Source organism: Phaethon aethereus (genome assembly GCF_964289735.1).
Source record: "Phaethon aethereus genome assembly, chromosome: 6".
Classification (NCBI taxonomy): Eukaryota; Metazoa; Chordata; class Aves; order Phaethontiformes; family Phaethontidae; genus Phaethon; species Phaethon aethereus.
Window position 1 is genome coordinate 43,722,106 of NC_138580.1, and position 21,427 is coordinate 43,743,532.

Genomic DNA, 21,427 nt, shown 5'->3' on the forward strand with positions numbered 1-21,427 from the left:
GAGGGACTTGTGGGGGACGTCCTTGTGAAGAAGGATGGTCTTGGGCCAGACATGGCAGAGTGAGCTCCTGGGCCATGTCACCGTGAGGGTTTGACGGGGTGACCGCAGAGGCGCCTCCTGTGGCCCGTGCAGCGGCGAGGCTGCTGGAGCTCTGCCACAGAGGCTACCTCCAGGGCAGGGTGGGGTTCCCAAGGCTGCAAATCTTCACGTCCAGATGATCCCTGCCATAAGCAATGGTGGCAACCAGTCTTAGTGGTCCCGCCACCTCTCCAAGTCCATACCTCAGCTGGGCACCAAACCTCACTGTGCAAACACTCCTGAAATGATACCCATCGACCTACCTAGACCTTCTTTCTGCCCTCAGGAGAAGACCAGACCTTCTTTCAAGTCTGACCAGTGTCACCCCTTGCTTGTCTGGCTGATGAGCTAGGACAAGACATCCTGACGGCTCAGAAGGGGATCTGAGCAGCCCTACATAACTAACCTGGCCCAGGTGCCTTGTGAAGGTCTCCGTTGTTTTCTCGTTTCCATTTGACTCTGGGCTGTTAATGCGGCAGGTTGACAGGAGGGGGTGCAGGAGCTAGAGAGTGGTTGTTTTCTTGCTCAGGGCGGCACCAGAGCTATTGCAAAACCAATGACCTGGTTTTCGAATGCTGTTTCTAGTATTGCTAAAAAGGGCAATGTTTGTTGTTCCTTTGTGCTTTCTTACTGCTTTTTCTTCTTTTAACAAATTCCTCTTTTCTTACTTCCCCGTCTTCGTCCATGTTGCAAGGCTGCTTACTCCGTTGGGTTTTGCTCCAGGGCTGTGCTGGGGCGAAGGTGTTATGAGAAGTGACAGCGTTAATGAACATGATCTCATTGACACCACAGGAAGAACACCGAGAAATCGCTCCCTGAGAGTGATTTAGCCAACTTTATGGATGGCACAGGTTTCTGGGATCAGGAGATGTGCTTTGGGGCAAGAAGCAAGTAGTGTGAGCAGCTAGAACAAGCACTGTGAGAATGTGCTTGTGAGGAACAGGGTCTCGATCATGCTCTGAAACGCTGGTGTAACTGAGGGCAGCAAGTGCATGTGGGCTTTGTACGATGTGCTGGGGGTCCTTCCCTGCGCATGGTAAGAAACGTGCAGCCACCTCCTCAGCCCTGGGCTCAGAGCCCCCACCCACGGCATCACGTCCTGGCCCCCCTCCCCGTGTGGGTCTGACCCCGTCCTTCTTCCTCGCCCAGCACATCGTGCAAGAGCCAGCTGATGGTGGCCACGCTGGCAGGCTGGACCGCACCGTGCAGTGCGAGCCAGCCTCTCTGCTTCCCTCGGAGACAGGACTGCGAATCTCCTAGGATGCTGGTCGCCTGTGCCATGATGGTGGAAACCCTTGCTTGTTGGAATCCCTCAGCAGGAAAACATATTAATTCACCACACGAAAGACTTCTTTTCCTTGGTGAATCAGATGTAAAGCAAGCGGTAATTTTTTTCCCCATGTATCTAGCACGCCTTGCTAGTTAATTAGTAGAAATGGTCCTTTTGTTAATTTTTATTCCAATTTCCATTCAGATATAGCTCAACACAGAAGCTAAAAAACTTCACATCTTAACTGCAGTGCTTGAGATTTTCCAATGTTACATGGATATAATCATACAGGTAGAAGAGTCTGGATAAACACTGGATGAAGTCCAGTATCCAGTGAAGTATCCAGTATCCAGTCTGCATAAAGTCTGGATAAACACTACATCCAGCTTTGCAGCCGTTCAGCTGAATGCACAGCTATACAGTGCAAGTTCCCGCTCTGCTGACTTCCACATTCAGTCCAAAAGCTATGCTTATTGTAAAGCAACTTATTTTTGTAAGAGCACACGAGCACCCTTCCTGAGCCAGCCCACGTGCCCGGGGTGCCCTGCCCTGGCCCCGGCTGCCCAGCTCCGGGGGCTGCAGCAGGGTCACGCTCGCAGGCTCTGCCCACAGTGGGACGGCTGCGGGAAGGCCACGTCCCCCTGGGGCCACCGTCCTCTGCAGCCACTTTCTATAGGGTTTGAGGGCTTCCTTCCCTACCAGGCAGTCACAGGCATGCTTTTTGTCTTGCAGAAAATGTCACGTGCCCACTGCCTCCGGCTGCCAGCGGTGACCTGGGTGCTGCTGCTGGTGACAGCAGGTGAGCCTGACCTGCCCCTCCTCACTGCCTTCCACCGGCACCTTATGTGGGCAGTGGAAGGGGAATCCAAATGCTGCCGAAGAACGGTGGGAATGCAGCATTGAGAGGTGTGCAAGGGCCAGATCCTGCATTTCCCGGGATCTGGAGTTAACTCAAGCCAGCCCAGCTGAAGGACAGCGAGGTGGGCGAGGACCCTGCCAGGGCCTCCAGCGTGGGTTTTATAGGCTCAGGACAGCATGGGTGCCTAATGCTGGGTGCCAGAGCACCTCACGGCTGCCACCGCTGCAGACCAGCCTCCCCAGGTCCCCCCACCCAACAATTCTGTCTTCTGTCCATTCCAGCCTTTGCCATGGAATGCCCCAAGATCAAGGTGGGGACGTGCAAGGACTGCATCCAGTCCGGTCCTGGCTGCGCCTGGTGCAAGAAGCCGGTAGGTCCCCGTCGCCTCTCGCACGGTCAGCCCCTGCAGTCAGCTAACAGGCGGAGGGGTGGTCACCCTGCCCGCACAGCTCCGCCTGCGATGGAGGGGGGAGACTGCGTCGTGGGGGTGTTTCATGTCCTCCATGGTGGATGGGGCCAGGAGGGATCTGACAGACAGGACCCTTCACCCTTCCTTTCTCCATCAATACCCTGGAGGCTCCCTGGTTTGGGAGCTGGGTCATCTTCTAACGAGCCCGTTCACCTTCTGATTTTTTCCTGCTGATGTTGCAACACGCAGAGTTTCACCAAAGCTGGCGAGCCAGACTCCATCCGCTGTGACACCATCGAGCAGCTGCAGCAGAGGGGATGCCCACACAACGAGATTGAGTTTCCAGTCAACAACATTACAAGAACACAGGACAGTCCCTTAAGCAACAACATACAGCTGACTCCCCAGGAGGTGCACCTGAAACTGAGGATAGGTACAGTTTGCCTGGTGTTCCCAATGCCCTTCCACTTACTCCCGCGGCTCAGCTGGGACACAGCAGCACATCGCAGCCTGCGTTTCCTCCCCTTTTCCTCCAAAAGAGAGGAGGATCCCAGTGGGGGGTGGGCGATGGGGTGACATGCAAGCCACAGCGTGGCAGCTGATCCCAGTGTCCCCGTCCTGCAGGCCAGCCCGCTGTATTCGAGGTGAAGTTTCGCCGTGCCACGGGGTACCCCATTGATCTCTACTACCTCATGGACCTCTCCTACTCCATGCTGGATGACCTGGAGAAGGTGAAGAAGCTGGGAGGGGAGCTGCTCAGGGCGCTGGAGAGCACCACCCCTTCTCGCCGCATAGGTGAGCCTGTCTCCGGCACAGGGCCACAGCACAGCTGTTTGCTGCTGGGAAGAGCCGCGGGGCTGGAGCAGGATGCAGGCAGCGTGACCCATCCTCTGCCAGGCTGGAAAATGTGCCAGGGCAAGGGACGAGGACATGTACATGGGGGGCCAGCAGATTGTCCATGACCTGTGCCGCAGGGATGCCTGCTGGTCCTTGCCATTTCTGCCCCTGACACTGCAGTCTTGGATGCCCTAGGGTTTGGCTCCTTTGTGGACAAAACGGTGCTGCCCTTCGTGAACACGCACCCCGAGAAGCTGCAGAACCCCTGCCCCAATAAGGACAAGGAATGCCAGCCTCCCTTCGCCTTCAAGCACATCCTCTCGCTGACCGACAACGCCAAGAAGTTTGAGAGCGAAGTGGGGAAGCAGTTTATCTCGGGAAACCTGGATGCCCCAGAGGGGGGGCTGGATGCCATGATGCAGGCAGCAGTGTGTGGGGTGAGTCCCCTTGCCCACCCCGCTGACAGCAGCTGCGGGCAGGCGCAAGTGCTGCGACCTGCGCTCATGGACTGTCCCTCAGGAGGTGGCTCTGCCCCTCTCCAGGTTGGCTCTGGAAGCTCATTGTGTATTAAGTCCTGATTTGGCAGTAGAGCAAATTACTCTAGGGGGGTACAAGAGAGCTTCTTACCCCAGCTTCCTGACCCTGATCTCCTGTAACCCACCTCCCCCGTGCCCCCTGCCCCACACTGTGGCTGACACGAGACTTTGGCAAGGGCCATGCCGTGCCCGCTGGCACTGTCCTCCGAGCCCTGCTCAGGGACAGGTCTCCGTGTCGCTTGCAGGACTTGATCGGCTGGCGCAATGTGACCCGCTTGCTGGTGTATGCTACCGATGACGGCTTCCACTTTGCCGGTGATGGCAAGCTTGGGGCCATCCTGACACCCAACGATGGCCAGTGCCACTTGGAGGACAACATGTACAAAAAGAGCAACGAGTTTGTAAGTACCCGGGGGCTGCTTGATGGCTCTGCACCTTCAGCCTCGCTCCCCCAAGCAGGAGAAAAAAGTCACATAGAAAGGGTGTTGCTGAGACCACAAGGTCACCCTAATCACCATAATTTGGGCTGTGAAACCCAGACTGTCCACCCTTCTGCTGGTGGGGGAGATCATGCTGAGAGTGGTGTCCCTCTCCCCACCTAGGACTACCCATCTGTTGGCCAGCTGGTCCAGAAACTTGCCGAAAACAACATTCAGCCCATTTTTGCTGTCACCAGTAAGGTGGTGGATATTTACAAGGTAAGGAGGTCCAGGTGCCTCCCATCACTCTCCAGGAGGACAGAAACAGCTGTGTGTGTCCTCCTGCTGCTGTCCCCTGCTCTGTCATCACACGGACGGAACCGCTCACCTCTTTGCTTTCCGTTGGCAGAAACTCAGTGAGATGATCCCAAAGTCGGCAGTGGGAGAGCTGAATGAGGACTCCAGCAACATCATTGAACTCATCCAGGTGGCCTACAATGTAAGTGCTGGAGGAGGCTGTGTTTCACGATGTCTTGCAGGGCTCAGAGCAGGGAAGGGTCCCCATCATGTTTCCTCACCATCAGAGAGCATTTGGGACCAGGGCTTTGAGGACAGGACATGCTGAGTCCCTCTGCCCACAGCAAGCAAGAGGTTCCCGCCTCTCCAATGCTATCACCTGCCTTTCCAGAGCCACCCCAGGCAGCTGAGACCCCAGCCTGGGGTGCTCCCTGCACCTAGCCCCTGGGCTGGGGAAAGCCCTGACCTGCAACCCCATGCCCCCTTGCTTTGGTCTCCTCTTGGACTGATGGCACTTTCTCCACCATTTCCCCACAGAACCTCTCCTCACGGATCATCCTGGACCACTCCACCCTGCCAGACAGCCTGGATGTCAAATATGACTCCATATGCAGTGAGGGCAAGGTCATTTCGGATGAAGCAAGAGGGGACTGTGACAACATCAAGATCAATGACGAGGTACGTTCCCCTATATTGGGAACTCCCCGCAGCTCGTGAAGTTCCTGATGCCCATCCTGTTTAATGGCAGGATCCCAGCCTGTTCCAGTCTTTCTGTTTACATGAATTTAATGCCAAGAGTGCCCAAAATGCTGCATGATGGGGGAATCCTCCATTGCACTGGGCATGCATGTGTTCACTCCAATTGCTGAAGCTACCTGATGGCCTCTGGCCCTTCCCTTTCTCACTCTGCACTTTCTAGGTCATCTTCAAAGTGAAGATCACGGCCAAGGAGTGCATCAAAAGCCAGTCCTTCACCATCCGGCCACTGGGCTTCACAGACACCCTCACCGTCCACTTGGACAGCAACTGCGACTGCAACTGTAATGAGCAGCCTGACCCATCTGCCTGCAGTGGGAAAGGCAGCCTCATCTGTGGGATCTGCAGGTACGTGCTGTCTGCCCAAAACACTATTTCAAACACTGCCAGAGCTGGGGAGCTGCTGGGAGAGGGCCGTTAGACCAAGCTGAGGGCAGCTGCGTTGGTTCCTCCAAGCACCTCTGCGCCTGGAGAACATGGGGCTGAGTGAGGGCTCAGAAGAGGGGTGTGCATGTGGTGATCAGTCATGGCCTGGCTCTGCAGCTTTGCACCAATTTTCTTATTCAGAGAGGTAGTTTATGTTCATGGAGGCAAGGGACCCAATGAGCCCTCTCTTCTGTTGGTGGTCTCTGCTGCTTTCCTAAGGGCATCCACCCAACTATCCACCCATCCATCCAACTATCCACCCATCCACCAACCCACCCATTGAGCAGACACAGATTTCTGTAGAAATCTTTCAAAATCCTACTCTAGGCTGAAGTTCATGCAGGTCTTTAAGTGCAATTATTGCTTCATGGCCCCTTGGTGACAGGGAGAGGAAAAGACTGGGTTTCCTCAGGAAACACTCAGATCTCCTTGGCAAGGGTTTGGAAATTATAAACATAACAATAATTTCCGGACAACCATTTGGTGTTATAAATATGACCGGGGAAAAAGCAGCGTTTTTGAAGTTTCCTCCCAATCAGCCACCTTGCTCCTGCATGGAGTTATCACCAACATGCCATGGTTGGTTTTCAGCAAGGCTGTCCCTGATTTGCTCCCCTTTGGCTGAGGTCTGGGCCCCACACGTGCCCCACTGCATTTCTTGTGGCCTCTTACTCAGGCTTGCTCCTCTTCTTTGATGGCAGCTGCAATTCGGGCTACACGGGGAAGAACTGTGAGTGCGAAACCAAAGGCAAGACCAGCAAGGAACTGGAGGGCAGTTGCCGGAAGGATAACAGCTCCGTCATCTGCTCGGGGCTGGGGGACTGCGTGTGCGGGCAGTGCATCTGCCACACCAGCGACGTGCCCGACAAGCAGATCTATGGCACCTTCTGTGAGTGCGACAACATGAACTGCGAGTTTCACAACGGCTTCCTCTGCGGCGGCAAAGGTGATGCATCTGCATGATGCGTTCCCCACCGGGGCACTGTTTAGAGAAATGAAATCCCCAGGGAGATGCTGCCTTTCCCTGCCAAAACCCAAGTGGGTGGGTTGGGATTCCTGCGTCCCACCGCACCAGCCTGCAGGACCTCCTCGACCATGCCATGGAGGGTGGCATGGAGAGCGCAGGCTGGGTGACGCTCTCCAAGCACGGGCAGAGGGAGGGCAACCTGGCTGTCTATAGGACCCTAGTCTGAAAGGTCTTCCCCCGTAGAGCGCGGGAGATGCGACTGCGGGGAGTGCAAGTGCACACCCGACTACCAGGGCAGCGCCTGCCAGTGCAGAAAGTCGACGGACGGTTGCTTGAACATCCGCGGCAACGAGTGCAGCCACCGCGGGACCTGCCACTGCAACCGCTGCCAGTGCCGGGGGCAATACCAGCCCCCCTTCTGCCAGGAGTGCCCCGGCTGCCCCTCGCCCTGCAGCAGATACGTGTGAGTGACGCATGGGAGATGGCGTGGGGGCGGCAGGGATCCCCCGCCCCGCAGGCAGGCGCAGGCAAGCCCTCCCTGGGCCCAGCCCAGCCGCAGCCAGCGCCAGGTAAGAGGGCCTCTTACCTCTCACCCCTGCAGAGGTGAGCTGTGGCCGCCTGTTTTGCAGCTCCTGCGTGGAGTGCGTGGCCTTCCTGAGCGGCCCCTTCGAGAAGAACTGCTCCCAGGCCTGCCCCAACATCCATCTGGCCAAGGAGCCGACGAGAGCGAGCAGGCAGTGCAGGGAGAAGGACTCCCAGAACTGCTGGATCTCCTTCCGCATGGCCCAGGAGGACGGCGACGAGATATACACCATCACCTTCGATCCTGAAAGAGGTGCCCCAGCCCTGCCCCATCTGCCCCTCTGCAGGCAGGCTGCCGGCTCTGCCATGGTGGCCTTGCCCCCTTGCCAGAGGCTGCAGCCAGATGCCATCTGTCTGCCCCACAGAGTGCCCGGAGCCTCCCAACATTGCACTGATCGTGGGAGGCACCATCGCCGGCGTGGCCCTCATCGGCCTGGTGCTCCTGTTGATCTGGAGGCTCTTGACGGAGCTGTTTGACCGCCGGGAATATCGTCGGTTTGAGAAGGAGAAGTCCAAGGCCAAGTGGAACGATGTAAGAGAGCCCGTCCATGGCACTGGCATGTGCCAGGCACTGTGCCGGGATGCTTGCGGTGGGGATGCCTGGAGGTTGGACCCAGAGGGGACATCCTCTCCAGCGGCAGCCATGGCAGATCTGAGCCTTCCCCACTGGCTGGTTTCACTGCTGAGCTGGATTTTGCAGGGGGCTAAAGCAGCCTGTGGGCTCTTCTGCCAATGCTGTCTGCACCATTGGCGTTTGGAGGAGTGGGGTGGGTAATGCTCTGCTTCAAATCCGATACAGCACAACAACGCGGGCCTCTGACCTCTTTCCCTCCAGGCTGATAACCCCCTCTTCAAGAGTGCCACCACCACAGTTGTGAACCCCAGGTTTGACGGGCAATGAAGTGGAGCAATACCGAGCAGCGCTAGGACCCACCATTAACTAAGGAAACGCCAAGCTAAGGAAATCACAAACTGAGGCTCCCACCTCCTCTTCTTTATCCTGTTGGTTTGTTCCCTTCTTCTAAGAGGCCACCAGCATGTCAGGCGCTGGCTGAGGGGCTGCACCATGCCTGTCTCCTGACGCAGTGCTTGACGGTTGGGTTAGTGGAGCTGGCAGAAGGGAACAGACACAGCTTTGCTGCGGATGGGACTGCAGAGCAGGTCTCACCAGCGGGCACATGCAACGGCTCCTGTACTAGTTACTGACTGCCTCAGCTCTTTATGCTAACCTTGCCTTCTGGCAGGAGTCTCAGACACAAAACCCCAAAACCAGCGGAGGGCATAGAGTGCTTGCAACTTTGATTTGGAGCTGGGATTTCAAAACTGCCACTTCCCTTCTGCTCTGGCAGGATCTGCTCCCAGGCTGCTCCATGCCTTCCTCTGCTGCACTGGTCTCCACCACTATGTTTGCACTAGTTTCTAAAGCACTCACTGCTGAGCTGGACATGGAGGGTCCTCCAGGCTGGCAGTCTGCTCTGGAGGTTGCAGTGAGGTGATGGGCCCTAAGGGCTAGCGAACATCTGTACCTAGAGATGAAGAGCAGCAGGGGAACATGCACTGAATCTTTTTCCCAAATCGTTAGCTGCTTCCCAGTGTTGCTCCCCTCTCCAACCTACCTCAGGCAAGGTTCTATTTGGGCTCCTGCAAGCTTGGCTTACCTCCACCAGACCTTGAACCCTCTGCATGGCAAGGAGGCAAAGGAGCAATTGTTTGAACTGTGAAACATCGGCACTGAGCATGTGAAATGTTGCCTACAGCTCAGAGCTTGGACACAGCTTCTTCCACCACCCCCAGGGCGAGATCTTTTCCCTGCTCTGTGAGCACATCAGACATGCCAAGGGCGGTACCCAGAGCATCTCCAGCTCAGCACTTTTCCCAACCATGCACAGCAGCTAATTGCTCTTACATTGTGGGGACATTCCTGTGAAATAGTAGTACAATTCCATATTTGCTTGGGAATAATTTGCATATAGCTGTATTATGTTACATCTTCATTTCCTCTCTGAAGAGGTTTAATGTTAATAAAAATTAATATATAAAGTCAATACATCTGGCCTGCTAAGAATCAGGTGCAAGGGCAGCAGCTGAAGCATTTGTCGGAGAAACTACAGCAAAATCCTGTCATTGCTGTCAGCATCTCCCATAGATACAGTGCCTGGGAAAGATGCTGGCCAGAGAAACAAACTGTCTTCTACACTACTTTGCCATCTACATCCTGAAAAGCGCTCCCCTGCAAGCCAAAAATAACTCACTAAATGATGCAAACCGGTTCTTGTCCCTGCCGCTCTGCTGGCAGCTATATGTAAACCACCTTAAACATGAGTGGCTGTACCGCCTCAGATCAGGCCATTTTACTGTTCTTCAACAGTGACTGTGAGGGTCCAGGGCAAGGTAAGAAGAAGGGAAGTGTGTCTTCCCTTCTTCCCCCAGTACTATCCCAGCCTGCAGCTATTTGGCTCAGGGACTCCCAACTCAGTGTAGGTCCCACCCACCCCGTGACTGGCTGCACAAAGACACCAGAGGCACCCATCAGAGCTCTGGGTCTTGGATGCAATGCCCATCGCCAGGGACCCACCAGAGGCTGTTGTTACTTGAACATGAAGAGACTATCTCCCCCATCAGCAGCTGCAGGTCTTACTGCTGGTGTAGTATGTGCAGTACAAGTACAACCACATACATGCTTTGGAGGACAACTGGAGAAAATTGATGAGGGATACAGACTTTTTCAAAAAGAAATATGATCAGTAATTGCATTAGGCAAAAGTATATGCTAGGGCACATGTAAAAGCACAGAGGGAAAACAATGAACTAGGAGGGTCTTTCAGGCCCCTGGTCTTGCTTTAGCCCAAAGGCTTGGTGGTCCCTGTGTGGAGACCTGCTTGCAAAAGTCAGAAGTATTTCTCAGCCAGGTCTGGAATGGCCCTTTCTGCAGGCTTCAAGCACTGCCCTAGGACATCCTTTCTTAAAGTTGTTCCATTTCCACCAAGAATAACTGAACCATATTTAACTTGGGGCGGGGAGGAAGCCAGCTGATTTTCAAGTCAAGATGTTGACTTGATTTTGGTAAGAGCAGAAGTTAGCAGTATGGCCTGGGACACTCCAACCAGTTCAAGTGGCCATCCTGCTGGCTGGGAGGGCGCATGCTCCCCCCATTATTGCACACAAAACCCGCACCCAGCCCGTGACATAGCGTATCACTCAAGACAAGGCTGATGAGTTGAGGTAGAAATAGGCCTGAGCCCCTGCAAGAGGCTGTCTGGGCACTCTGTGCCCCAATGGGCTCCTTTCACCTGGGTAGAGGGTCCACCACCGTTCCCGGGAGGGCAGGAGGTAGAGGCGCTGCAGGAGCTGCCAGGCCACATCCCAAGAAAAACAACATCATCCAGCTGAGGCAACAGCCCGTGCCTTCACTTTTATTACAGCCAGGAGCTCTCCTTACATTGAAGTCACTTGTGTGCCAAAGAGAAAATTCCCAATATTCTTGAGATAATGGGACCAGCCCCACCAGTTTTCCATGCAGAAGTCCGAGTCCCATACCAGACGCTTTATCAGCAGGTAGGTGCCACCCAGTCCTGCTGCCCCGATGACTAAGAGCCCTCGATTAATTATCTGCAAGTGCAAAGAGAAACCCCAGCATCATCAGAGGTTTGCTCCTACCTTGTGGCACCAAGCAAAGTCTTCGCACCTGCACCCATCAGGCAAGATCCCACCACCAAAGCTCCCCCCCTGCAGTTGAACAGTGCTGGCGTGCAGGATGCTCACAAGGCTCATGGCACAGGGAGGATGGGCACCACCACTGACCAACCTTCTTCTGCCATTTCCAGCGCTGAAGTGCCTCATGGTAGCGAATTCTGGTGAAGGTCACCTAGGAGGGTTGCAGGAGCATGTCACCACCTCAAAGCCAGGCAGGAGGAGCTTGCAGCAGCTCAGGCAGTGGGGACCAAGGTGCTGGCCTTACCATGGTGTACAGCGGGACGATGGTAGAAGGCATGAGGGTGTGGAGGAAGTTGTCTACATGCTTCCGGAAAATGAACCATGTTGAATTCACGTGCTCACGCATCTGCGGCAGAGCAACCATCACCCCTTTGCAGGGCATCTTGGCAGAGGTCCCCTGTGTTTTGCTAGCTCTCCTGCTGCCTGTCCTGGGAGCAGAGTCTCCCCAGCCCCAGTGACATTCCCAAGGAGCTCTCAGGCTAAAGTTTGCTGGGGTGAGAGCCCAACAAGCATCTTGCCAGAGACCCTGCCCCACTGTGTGCATCCTAACAGAGTGCCACTGTGTGCACGGCTCATGGGACCACAAATCTGTGCAGCTCACCTACCTCTACATAGTTGTACATGGCTAAATCCGAGATTGCGTGGTCATCTGGCACCCTCAGCCTGGAGAACTCAGGGAGGCACGCACCTGGGGTAAGTAAGCGGCAGCTCAGGGGCAGCTCCCCAGCAGGGTATTCAGCTGCCTTCAGCTGCAGAGGGATCCTCCTCTGCTCTCGCTCCTCCCCGGTCACCTCACTCACCAAGGTCATTGTGGAACTGGTCCATTAATTCATCAAAGACTAGACAATCCTCAAAGCCCTGGGAGGAAAATAAGAGGGTAAATAGGCAGAAGGAACCACGCGGTCATGAGAAGTGCTCTCATGGATGCTTAGCTAGGGTAGCTGTTGGCACATGTAGGGTCCCACTGACTGCGCAGGATTCTTACTCCAGGCCACTCTGCCAGGGGTCTTGCAGAGAAATCCAGGGGATTGCCTTTCCTGGCAGCCTGGCTGCCCTGCTGGACCCCCTCCTATGCAGTCCTCTGCCCCATGAGCAGGTGGCACCACCCCCCTGTCCCCTCTCCTCCCCAGAAGACAGCCAGGTCCTAGTGAGCCACCAGGTACCTGAGGGGAGTTCAACACCTGCAGATGCAGAGGACATCAGACCATGGGACAGTCCAGCCCATGAACTTTATGGAGCTACATTCTAAATCCATCATTTCCGGGTGAAAAGAGTGGGGAGACAACTGACATGGCCAAGGGCCAGCCATGAACTTACTGCATTCATGCCCTGTCCATAGAAGGGCACAACAGCATGGGCGGCATCTCCCATCAGCACGCACCGGGAAGCAAGGTGGTAGGAGGAACACTTCACAGATATCATGGCCTGGGCTGGCAGCAAAAAGTAATCGTGCTTCAGCTCTCGCCTTCAGGCAAAACAACAGATACTTCACTTGTGGGACCACAAGAGACAAGAAGAGCAACGTCATGCCACGTCCAAGCTCAAGAAGCCAGGGCCACAGGCACGTCAGTGTTGGGATGCAAAAACCGAGCTTATTCACTAGCATATTTGTGCTGGGAAAAATGTGGAAGCCAGAAAACCTATTTCATTAACTTTCCCCCATGGACCAAATATTTTGCCTGCAGATTTTAAACTCTGCACACAACTTGACCATGAGTAAGAGTGTCATCAATGTCTCAGCCCTCTTACCGTGAGCAGTGGTGGGTGGCGGTCACTGTAGGAAGGATATACTAGAGGATATCTGGGTTTCTAGGTCTATATGAATTCCTATGATACAATTTCCTTAAGAGGAAAGAAAATGTCCTAACACAGCTGAGACCCTTCCTATCAGCCAAAAAAAGCACCTAACAGATAACTATGTGGCAAAGCAGAAGCTGGGTGGGCTGGAGCTCCCTGGGGAGCTTCCCTCTTCACAGGAGAATGAGGACACACTGACCAGAGCCACAGCCGCGTGCACAGCTGTGCGGCACAGACGCGTGCTGGAAAGGCTGGTCCCAGTCCCTGCTGCGCCAGGGCCTCAAGGCAGAGCGGGATGTGCTGGCTCCATGCTGCTGCCCTTGTGCCGCTCGCACAGCAGCAGGAGGGTCCCCACTGCCTGGGGAGCAGCACGCCGCTGGGAACTGCCTGCTCTTGCGTCTCACAGCCCTGATATTTGTTTTAGCCACACAATCAGTAAGTGCCAGACTTTGTTTAGTCAGCACAGTGCTTTGGGGTTTTTTTTTTTTGCCAAGCCCAACTTTTCCCAGTCTGTTAGCTAAAATCTCAACATTTGTGCAACTCAGTGACCTGATCAGTGGGATTACCGTTGCGCTGCAGGTTTCAGCGTGCAACCCTTACTTTCGGTTTAGCAGAGTCACTTTGCTCACCTACTTCTAACATCAAAACCCCACGGCTTATGAACCGTCCATCCCTTGCGTTCAAAACCTTTAACAGCAATATGAAAGCAGTGGGAGGTGATCTGCTCTTTGCTCCCGCAGTGGTGGGGCCTGGGCTGTGTCTCCAAGGGACAGAGCAGTGCTTCAGTGCGACTCCATCAGGAACCCCCGTGGGTTGAGTCTGCATCCCACTGGTGAACCTGCTATTCCAGCATGGAAACAATGTGGACCTCAGTCCATTTGCTCCCCGCTCCTTCAGACCTACAGGCCACGGGGATCCGCCCCAACAGCATTTGCAACCCCTTGGCCTGCCAGCTTCTGCGGAGTCTCCGTCACCAGGACGCCAGGGCTGGGCGGGGATGCATCCCCTGGCTTCATGGCGCTGTGTTGATGGGCAAGAAGGGGAGATGGGAACACTTACTCTCCGATGAGGGGGATGGCATCTGGGAAGTAGGTCTGGAAAAAACCCAGCACTTGCTCGCCCGTTGTGAGCTTCTCAAATTCCTCAAAGGGCATGAAGAGCGTGCAGGTGAAGGACTTGTCCTGCCAGCCAGGGAGGAAGGTCAGAAAGAAACCCAGAGGCCATAGAGAGCACCTGGCTCCTGGAGCAGCAGCTCAGTGCCCAGCCTGTCACCTGCAACCCGCCTGCGCAGCGGGGACGAGAGCCTGGCCACCCCATTTCCCGTGAACACGCTGAGGGCAGGCAGCGGGGAGGCAGAAACAGGCAGCCTGTGATCTGCCAGCGTGCGCCTGGCACGCTGCCCTGGTACGCCCTTATCTGGTTTATAACATCCAGCTTTTCGGGGGCTCAGGTGGGCTTGGATGCGTGGGCAGGGAGGGGTGGCACAGGTACCTGCTCAGTGCTATGAGGCAGGGACAGCTCTGGGGGTCCTGCCCTGCACCCCCCTAGGCTGTGAGACCCCTGGCACATGCTGGGGGTCCCTCCTGGCACCTTGTCGGCCCTCCCAGCCCCTGCCACATGCCTGCCACTACAGCCAGTTCATCCCCACAAGCTGCATCCCCTGCCCCAAGGGAGCGTAGCCATGGGTTATCACCATGTTGGGCAGTGCAATCATCATGAAGGTGTTTCTTGGCCAGATATGGAGATAGTTTGGTTCCATGGCAAACTGAAAGAGAAAGAAAATTGCCTTGTGTCCCTGACCTGTCCTGCTCAGCTTCCCCAGCGCAACCTCTGGTTCCCCTCCATACCAGCACATCAGTTCCCATCCTTTGTACCATGAGAAGACACAAGGACCACAGGGCCCCTTTCTGGTACCTGATGCTTCAGGGAGACACAGAGAAAGGATAAGAGGAAAGGGTGGGAAAGATGGGCAAAAATATGCTGGTTTGCAATTGCTGATGTCCTCACAGACATATTCCCGTACCCCCAGGACCAATCAAAGCTCAGGTTAACCCTGCCACTCCAGGGCAGGCTCTTTAGAGTTTTTGCAGCCAGGTACCAAGGCATTGGCCCCACCACTGGAAGAGGGAGAGATGCCTGCCTTCTTCTAGGAAAGTTTTAATGCCTTGTCTGAGTCCCAAGTGAAAAATTAGTTTCTTTAGAGGTGCTGTAACAGAGCCACCATGAGAGGGGAGCAGGGTGTCCCATCTGCAAAGGTGGTAGCAGCCCCCAGGACAGGCACGCTTACGTCTCCATCCTTGGGAGGGATGGTCAGCTCCATATAGCCGTGAGGAATGTACTCGTGACTGTAGTTAAAACGTGTTTGCCTCATGAACTGCTTTCTGACTGTTGAGAAGGCTCCATCGCATCCCACGATGAGATCGTAGGTGACTTCCAATGGCTGCTGGTCAGATCTGAAAGCAAGAGAGTCTCTTGGATCAGTCCTGCCGTAACTTCAGGCCAGCACCACTGGGCACAGTGGATCTGCCTTTTGCAAAATGCCTGTGTCACCTGCAGCGTTATTAACCTTCTAGGGTGAGGGAAGACTGGCTTTCACTGACTGGGAAGTTCAGCGTTAGGATAAATAAAAAGCATAACTCTGCCAGATCTACCCAGGAAAGCAACGGGCACTGTTGGGATAATGCTGCTATTTCATAGAGCCTGCATCCCCAGGTGGATGGGGGTCATGACCAGAACTTAACACAACTACAAAACAAGGCCATTAGCTCCCTGAGGCGCAATCTGTCCCTGAAAACCAGCGCTATGGAGACTGGCATGTTTGTTCCCTGCACAGGTCAGCAGGCCTGTGCCTAGCCCGTTGCCAGGCTGCTGGGGGTTAGGGAGTTGCTTAAATTTTTTTCAGCCTCCCCATGAATCCTGCTTTGATGTCTCTCCTTTCCAAAGCTGACACTGAGTTTTGCCTGCTCAGGAGTAACTTGCTAGTTTCAAACTGAGATTGCTCAATTGTTTGAGGTTTTATGAATGATTAAGCAGAAGCTAACTGAACACAGCACTTGATCCCAGGTTTGCGCAGGGATTACCTTTTTATGGTTAACGTCCCCAACTCTGCGTTGCACCCCAGGAGCTTGTGTCCAAAGTACAGTTTAGTGTTGGAGTACTTCTCAGCAGCTGTGAAAAGACAACTAAATATAGATGCTTGTACTGTAACCCCAAAGATATTTCCAAGGGATCCCTAAATTATAGGGACTTCTGCCATTACAGCAAATAAGATTGCTCTGTTGAGTGGTGGCCAGTGAAGCACGACACTAGGATTGCATTTGGTCAGCTCTGGTGAAAACTATTTAAAAGGTGCAAGAAATCCTGCAAAGATTTTTTTCTTCCTGGCAATGTTGTGAGTCATTGACCTGTTTCCACCATCACTGCACTGTATTTCAGGATGGGATGCGAGGCCTGTAGTCAGTGGGAAACTTGTGAGAGTTTGGCCTGGCGTGATTACACACTGCCACAGTGCTCCAATTCCTCTGTACAGTCAGGGGTTGCGGAAAACACCGTGAACCATGGCAAGGCTGAGGGGGTATCGCCTGCTTCAGCTGGTGAAGTTCTGGGACCAGATGCCAATGCCAGGAGCCGGGGAGCTGAGGCAGCTCCCATTCGAGGGAGAATGCAGAAGAGCTGCTCCTCGGGGATTTCTGCACAGGCCTCGGGGGGACCTGTTTGAACATCCTTTTGCGTCAGACAAGCAGCAGGGAAACAGCACAGATTTTCTTCTTAAAAACACAGCTAGTTCACATTTGCACTTTCTGAGAGCCAGGTTATACCGAACTCACGGGCCCAAAGTCTCCTGTTCACAGGGCAAACCCTAAATCCTCAGTGAATAAGGTGTAAAAGTGTTTGCAAGCAGACCTGGCAACCTACCTGTTAGCAGCTCTCTGTTTAAGTTTGCTCTGTCCACAGAGAGGATGTACTGCAAGGCAAACAAACATGGGGTTCAGGAGGCATTGCTGAAGGATGCTCTCCATGGCCAGGCAAGAAATGCCACCTTCTTCAAACAGCCCTGCCAAAAACAGGGGGTCACGCAATCCCCTTCCCGCTCACAGCATTGTTTCTAAGAGTGTAAGCCCCAGGCTATCCATCACACAGGGCTACAAACGCCATCAAAGACCCCTGCTGCTCTGTGAAGCATCTCTGAGTGGCAGCACGAGACCGGTACCTGGTTCTTCTTCCCATAGGGGATAGAGTACTTCTTCCCCGAAGGCGTATGTATCCTCCTTGCCCTCATGGGAATGCCTTTGGACACAATCTGAAAAGGAAGGGAACATAACCCAGCCTTCTGGCCAAAGCTGAGTTGCCGAGGGACAGGGCACAAGCTACCAAGCGCCATTCCCCCTGTGCACTGCACTCCAGGCAGAATGGGATGCTCTCTGCTCATACGTTTTCATCTGGCTATCCAAGTTACTGGGATAAAATTTTACAGGGCTGTCAACGCCAAGTCACTACATTGTACTGAGATTACTTACAAGCTCATTCTCATAAAAAACAGTGCAAAAATATTTTTTGACAGAAGGGACATGAAAAGCCCCAGGGTGCTGGGCAGAGCAGGGGGTGACAGGCAAATTACATCCTGGTGCTGGGATATGACCTGCCAAAGCCTGGGCTCCTTCTCTGCGGGCAGCCGGGGTCCAGGAGATACCACCACTGCCAACAGCTGGATGTTAAACAGTAGTGAGCACCCTGCAGAGGAGTGCTGGGCTCTCCAAGCGTGCTGTGCAGAAGTCGCTGTGCACGGATTTCAGGGGTCAGCCCAAAGCTCAAGGTTTTGTGGGAAAATACAAATCTGGCCATGTCAGAGGGGAAACCAGCCCCCTTTATTGCATCCTGCTGGTACTCCAGTTCTTTTGGGAGTCCACCTTACTCCTGCCCCATTTGCCCTCACCCTCCAGGAGGGAGGAAAGCATGGCAGGGAGGTAAACACTGGAAGGTGTTGTCTGAGTGTTGGTGTCCTGGGGAAGCACCCTCTGCCACGAGCAGAACCCATTTGCCCAGGGTTGGGTGCCCCAGCACTGTGCCATGAAGCAGTGGAGAACCAGGCTGTGGGCATGCAGTGGGAGAGGTCTACCTCCACCCTCACGAAAGCAGAGCTGCTGCTGCAGTGATCCCTGTGTGAGTGGGGAGCAGAAAAGAGACTGTCCATCACCAGCTGAAGTCAACAGCATGTTAACCACAGAGATCCCAGCACTGACAGAAGCTGCCAGGGTACCTGCTCTTCCATCCCTACGGCTCGGAGGGCTTGGCGTCCTCTGTGGGACAGGGCCAAGTTAATGCTTCTGCCACGGGCAAAGCTGGCCACCCGGATATCTGCGTGGAAAGAGCAGTTGGTTATGGAGATGCCAATACCACAGTCTAGTGTGGGTGGCATCTTCCAAAATCGCTGCAGCGACAGCAGGCAGGGCAGCGGGGAGTCCCCGTCCCCCTGCTCTGCATGCAGAGAGGGCAGGTATCAGAGGGCACGTCCAGCTGTCAGGAAGGCAGCTGGGCAGCTTAGAGGGCCACTTCCTCCGTGCCACCGCTAGCCTGGAAGAAGAAGCTGCAGCCAAGTGCTGCAAAGGGAGTGCCAGGTCCTGACAGAGCCCCGTGCTGCCGGAGGGCACGTTATCGCTAAGAGCCGTTTCCCCTCAAAGCGGAGAGAGCCGAGCGATGAAGGCCCGTCAGCTTCTGCTGAGATCCACAGACTGACACTTTTTGGAACACTGACAAGTCACCTTCTCCATCACTGTTCAGATGGAAATGTCTCAGTGCTGACCTGTTCCTCCTCCGACTGGCCTCACCCAGGCTCCCCGGGTTGTCTGGCCAGCATATGTGGCAGAGCCTTATCCCAATAGCTTGCAAGGTTGCATCTTAGCACAAGAAATGAGCCAAAAACTGAAGCAAAGTGGTAAAAATCCATCCAACTCAGAAGGCAGGTAAGAGCAACCAGAGGCTTTTTGAACCTGTGAAACTTCTAGTATATACAACATCCAGCAAAGAGTTGAGCAGCTAAACCATGGTGAAAAGCCATTTGCTCTTGCTCTGAGCCTGCAGCCTGCTGGCATCGCTTGGGACTGGCTGCTGTGACACCCCATTTCTGTGGCAGGGACCCAGAGCTGTGTGCAGGACTTGGGACAAGTTCAGCTGGGAGCCGTGCAGCTGAACCACCCGTCCCGACGTCTGCCTGAGTGGGAACAGTTACCACAGAGACCACGTGTCAGAAAGGGCTTCTCCTTCCCTTCACTGCCCGGTCAAGTTTCATCTTCCATGGCGTCATTCTCATCTGCTGCTTGGCTTGCCATGTCTGCCCTGGTTTTATTTATCTGTCAGCTGATAGACGCTGAAGGTGAACAATTTCTCTGCCTTTCAGCCAGCACCTGGGCTCTGAATCATCATTTCTCTGTTGCTGTGCCCTGTGGAGCTGGAGGCTTCCTGAAAGCACTCCACCTCTCCTTCTGCCCTTCTCACCACCAGCCCTCCTCCTCACTGATGGCAGTGGTTACAAGTCGATGCTTTTAACCCTAACAGAGATGCTGCAGCATTAACAATAGCCATTGCTTCCAAACTTCTGACCCAGCTTGCTTCAACAGCACTGTGCTATAATTCTTCATGCAGAGACCAGTTTTCAAAGGCGAGGATTTGAATCAACACTTAAGCCAAGAACACAAAAAAGGGCATAATTTTAGTAGCTGAAGGGTGGGTTCCCTCCACACAAGACAACACATTTCAAATAAGTGCACCTCTCCACCACAGGAGCTAAAGGGAAGGGTGAAAAGAATATCCCCAAAGTGCCACGCTTTCAGATTTCATTTTCTTTCTGCAGTTTCAGTGAGCTCACACAGTTCCTCTTTTGCTTCTTCAAGAACTGTTATCAGTAAAGGGACAGAAACATATTAATAAAGCAGTAATGAACAGGCTGAACTTACCTTCTCTGGCTTCATAAACGTCAACATGGAAACCTCGTCTAGCGAAGAAACAGGCATTTAATGCACCCACCTACAAGAGAAGGATCAGGAATGATGGATGAAGTGTTTCACTAGTAGCTATATCACAGATGACTACTGAGATGCACCAAGGGAAAGCAGCAGTCAGGGGATGCAGCTCAGCATATACAGGAAGACCCTTTGATCAAGAACCTTAGAGGACTTCTAAGGATGCATCAAAACTCATCATGTAAAGTTATACCAAGTTCAGGGGTTGTTTACACACAGTGATTAATTGCAGCAGGGCTAACCCTTTCAGCCAGAGACAACAGGAGCAGGTACAGGCAAGCTCCCTGCTCCCCTCCAGACTATATTTGTCTTTCTCGATAGAATTCAGGGCGCTGCAGCATCCCTTGGGAACACAGCAGGGGAAGCTAGACCTGTGCGAAAGCAAAATGTTACCTTGAAAAGGACAGCACACATATGTCCTGCTTGTTGTTTAAATGGATGGCTGTCTTTCTCTTGTTTAATTTCCATCATTAATCATTGTCAGAACTACAGACTCTTACGTCATCACTCTTTTCCAGCAGTACAAGGACTAAGAAGCTAACAGCCAAAAAGTCAAGAGAGATTTAAGTGCTGCAATGCTCCGTGCTGTCCTTTAGAGTCAGACCACTCTGCAAGTAGCAATGGAGAAAAACCATTCCCAAAAGTGGGCAGAGGAATGCATTTCGTCTTAGCCTAGTGTTTACCAAGTCTGAGACATCACAAAACATTTCATGTTAATGACTTGGTTAAAGCAAGAAACAACTGAGGGGCAGGAGGATGTGGCAGCCCAAAAGAGGACAGTTAGTTAGTCTACCTAGGCACCATTGCTCCACCTCCCAAACCTCTTCCTCTGAGAAAGAGACCCTCGGCAGTGGGATTTACTTGCACACACTGTTCAAGGCAAGTGCCTTACCACAGACGCGCGTTGCCTCTCTGGGATATCTCAGCAGCAAAGCTTTCCCTTGAGGGAAAGAGCCGTTCTCCTCCTGCAAAGTCCTAGCTGCTCAAATGAGCCTTGCTGCCTCCTGCAGTGGGAACTCAACCAACTCCTCCATAACACCCCGTCATCTGAAGGAGGAATGATTTTAAAAACATTCACCCCACATCCAAGCAATGCTTTTACAGCTCTGGCTCCCTGGCAAACACAATCACACAGCAGCCAAATTGTGTTTCCTACCAGACCACCGCCGACAATAGCGACTCTTTTCCCCCGTGGGTCACCAGGCTCCATTGCTGAGGCAGCCCCCAGATTGCAGGTTCTTACTGCTGCGTCCCCGCTCCCTGTCCTGCTGCGCTGCCCTCGCCAGCGGGGAGGAGAAGGAGAAGGACGTGGGTGGCTGAGTCATGCCTGGGTTCTTCTCCTCTGGTTCATATTAAAGTTTAACTCCCAGCCCAGAGATTGTCCGTGAATCAGCCTGGCCGTGTGGCCAGCCACACTGAGCCTTAGGTAAAGATGTGAATGTGGCGTTATTCAGCCAAGCCTTA

The 21,427-nt window shown here is 53.8% G+C and overlaps 2 protein-coding genes across 2 annotated transcripts; one reads left to right on the forward strand and one right to left on the reverse strand.

Moving 5' to 3' along the window:
* Positions 1 to 2,062: 2,062 nt before the first annotated feature.
* ITGB2 (integrin subunit beta 2) lies at positions 2,063 to 8,337 on the forward strand (the record flags this gene model as incomplete). Its single annotated transcript, XM_082001826.1, has 15 exons — positions 2,063 to 2,147; positions 2,489 to 2,577; positions 2,866 to 3,049; positions 3,241 to 3,411; positions 3,649 to 3,890; positions 4,235 to 4,390; positions 4,592 to 4,687; positions 4,818 to 4,907; positions 5,243 to 5,383; positions 5,625 to 5,809; positions 6,589 to 6,833; positions 7,098 to 7,317; positions 7,484 to 7,689; positions 7,802 to 7,968; positions 8,272 to 8,337. 15 exons carry the CDS (start codon positions 2,063 to 2,065, stop codon positions 8,335 to 8,337), a joined length of 2,343 nt encoding a protein of 780 aa, XP_081857952.1.
* A 2,515-nt stretch (positions 8,338 to 10,852) lies between these two features.
* KMO (kynurenine 3-monooxygenase) lies at positions 10,853 to 21,173 on the reverse strand (the record flags this gene model as incomplete). Its single annotated transcript, XM_082001802.1, has 15 exons — positions 10,853 to 11,045; positions 11,242 to 11,301; positions 11,395 to 11,496; positions 11,756 to 11,838; positions 11,951 to 12,008; positions 12,468 to 12,615; positions 14,007 to 14,128; positions 14,641 to 14,712; positions 15,235 to 15,400; positions 16,028 to 16,115; positions 16,863 to 16,911; positions 17,158 to 17,247; positions 18,205 to 18,302; positions 19,898 to 19,967; positions 21,120 to 21,173. 15 exons carry the CDS (start codon positions 21,171 to 21,173, stop codon positions 10,872 to 10,874), a joined length of 1,434 nt encoding a protein of 477 aa, XP_081857928.1. The 3' UTR covers positions 10,853 to 10,871.
* Positions 21,174 to 21,427: the final 254 nt, after the last annotated feature.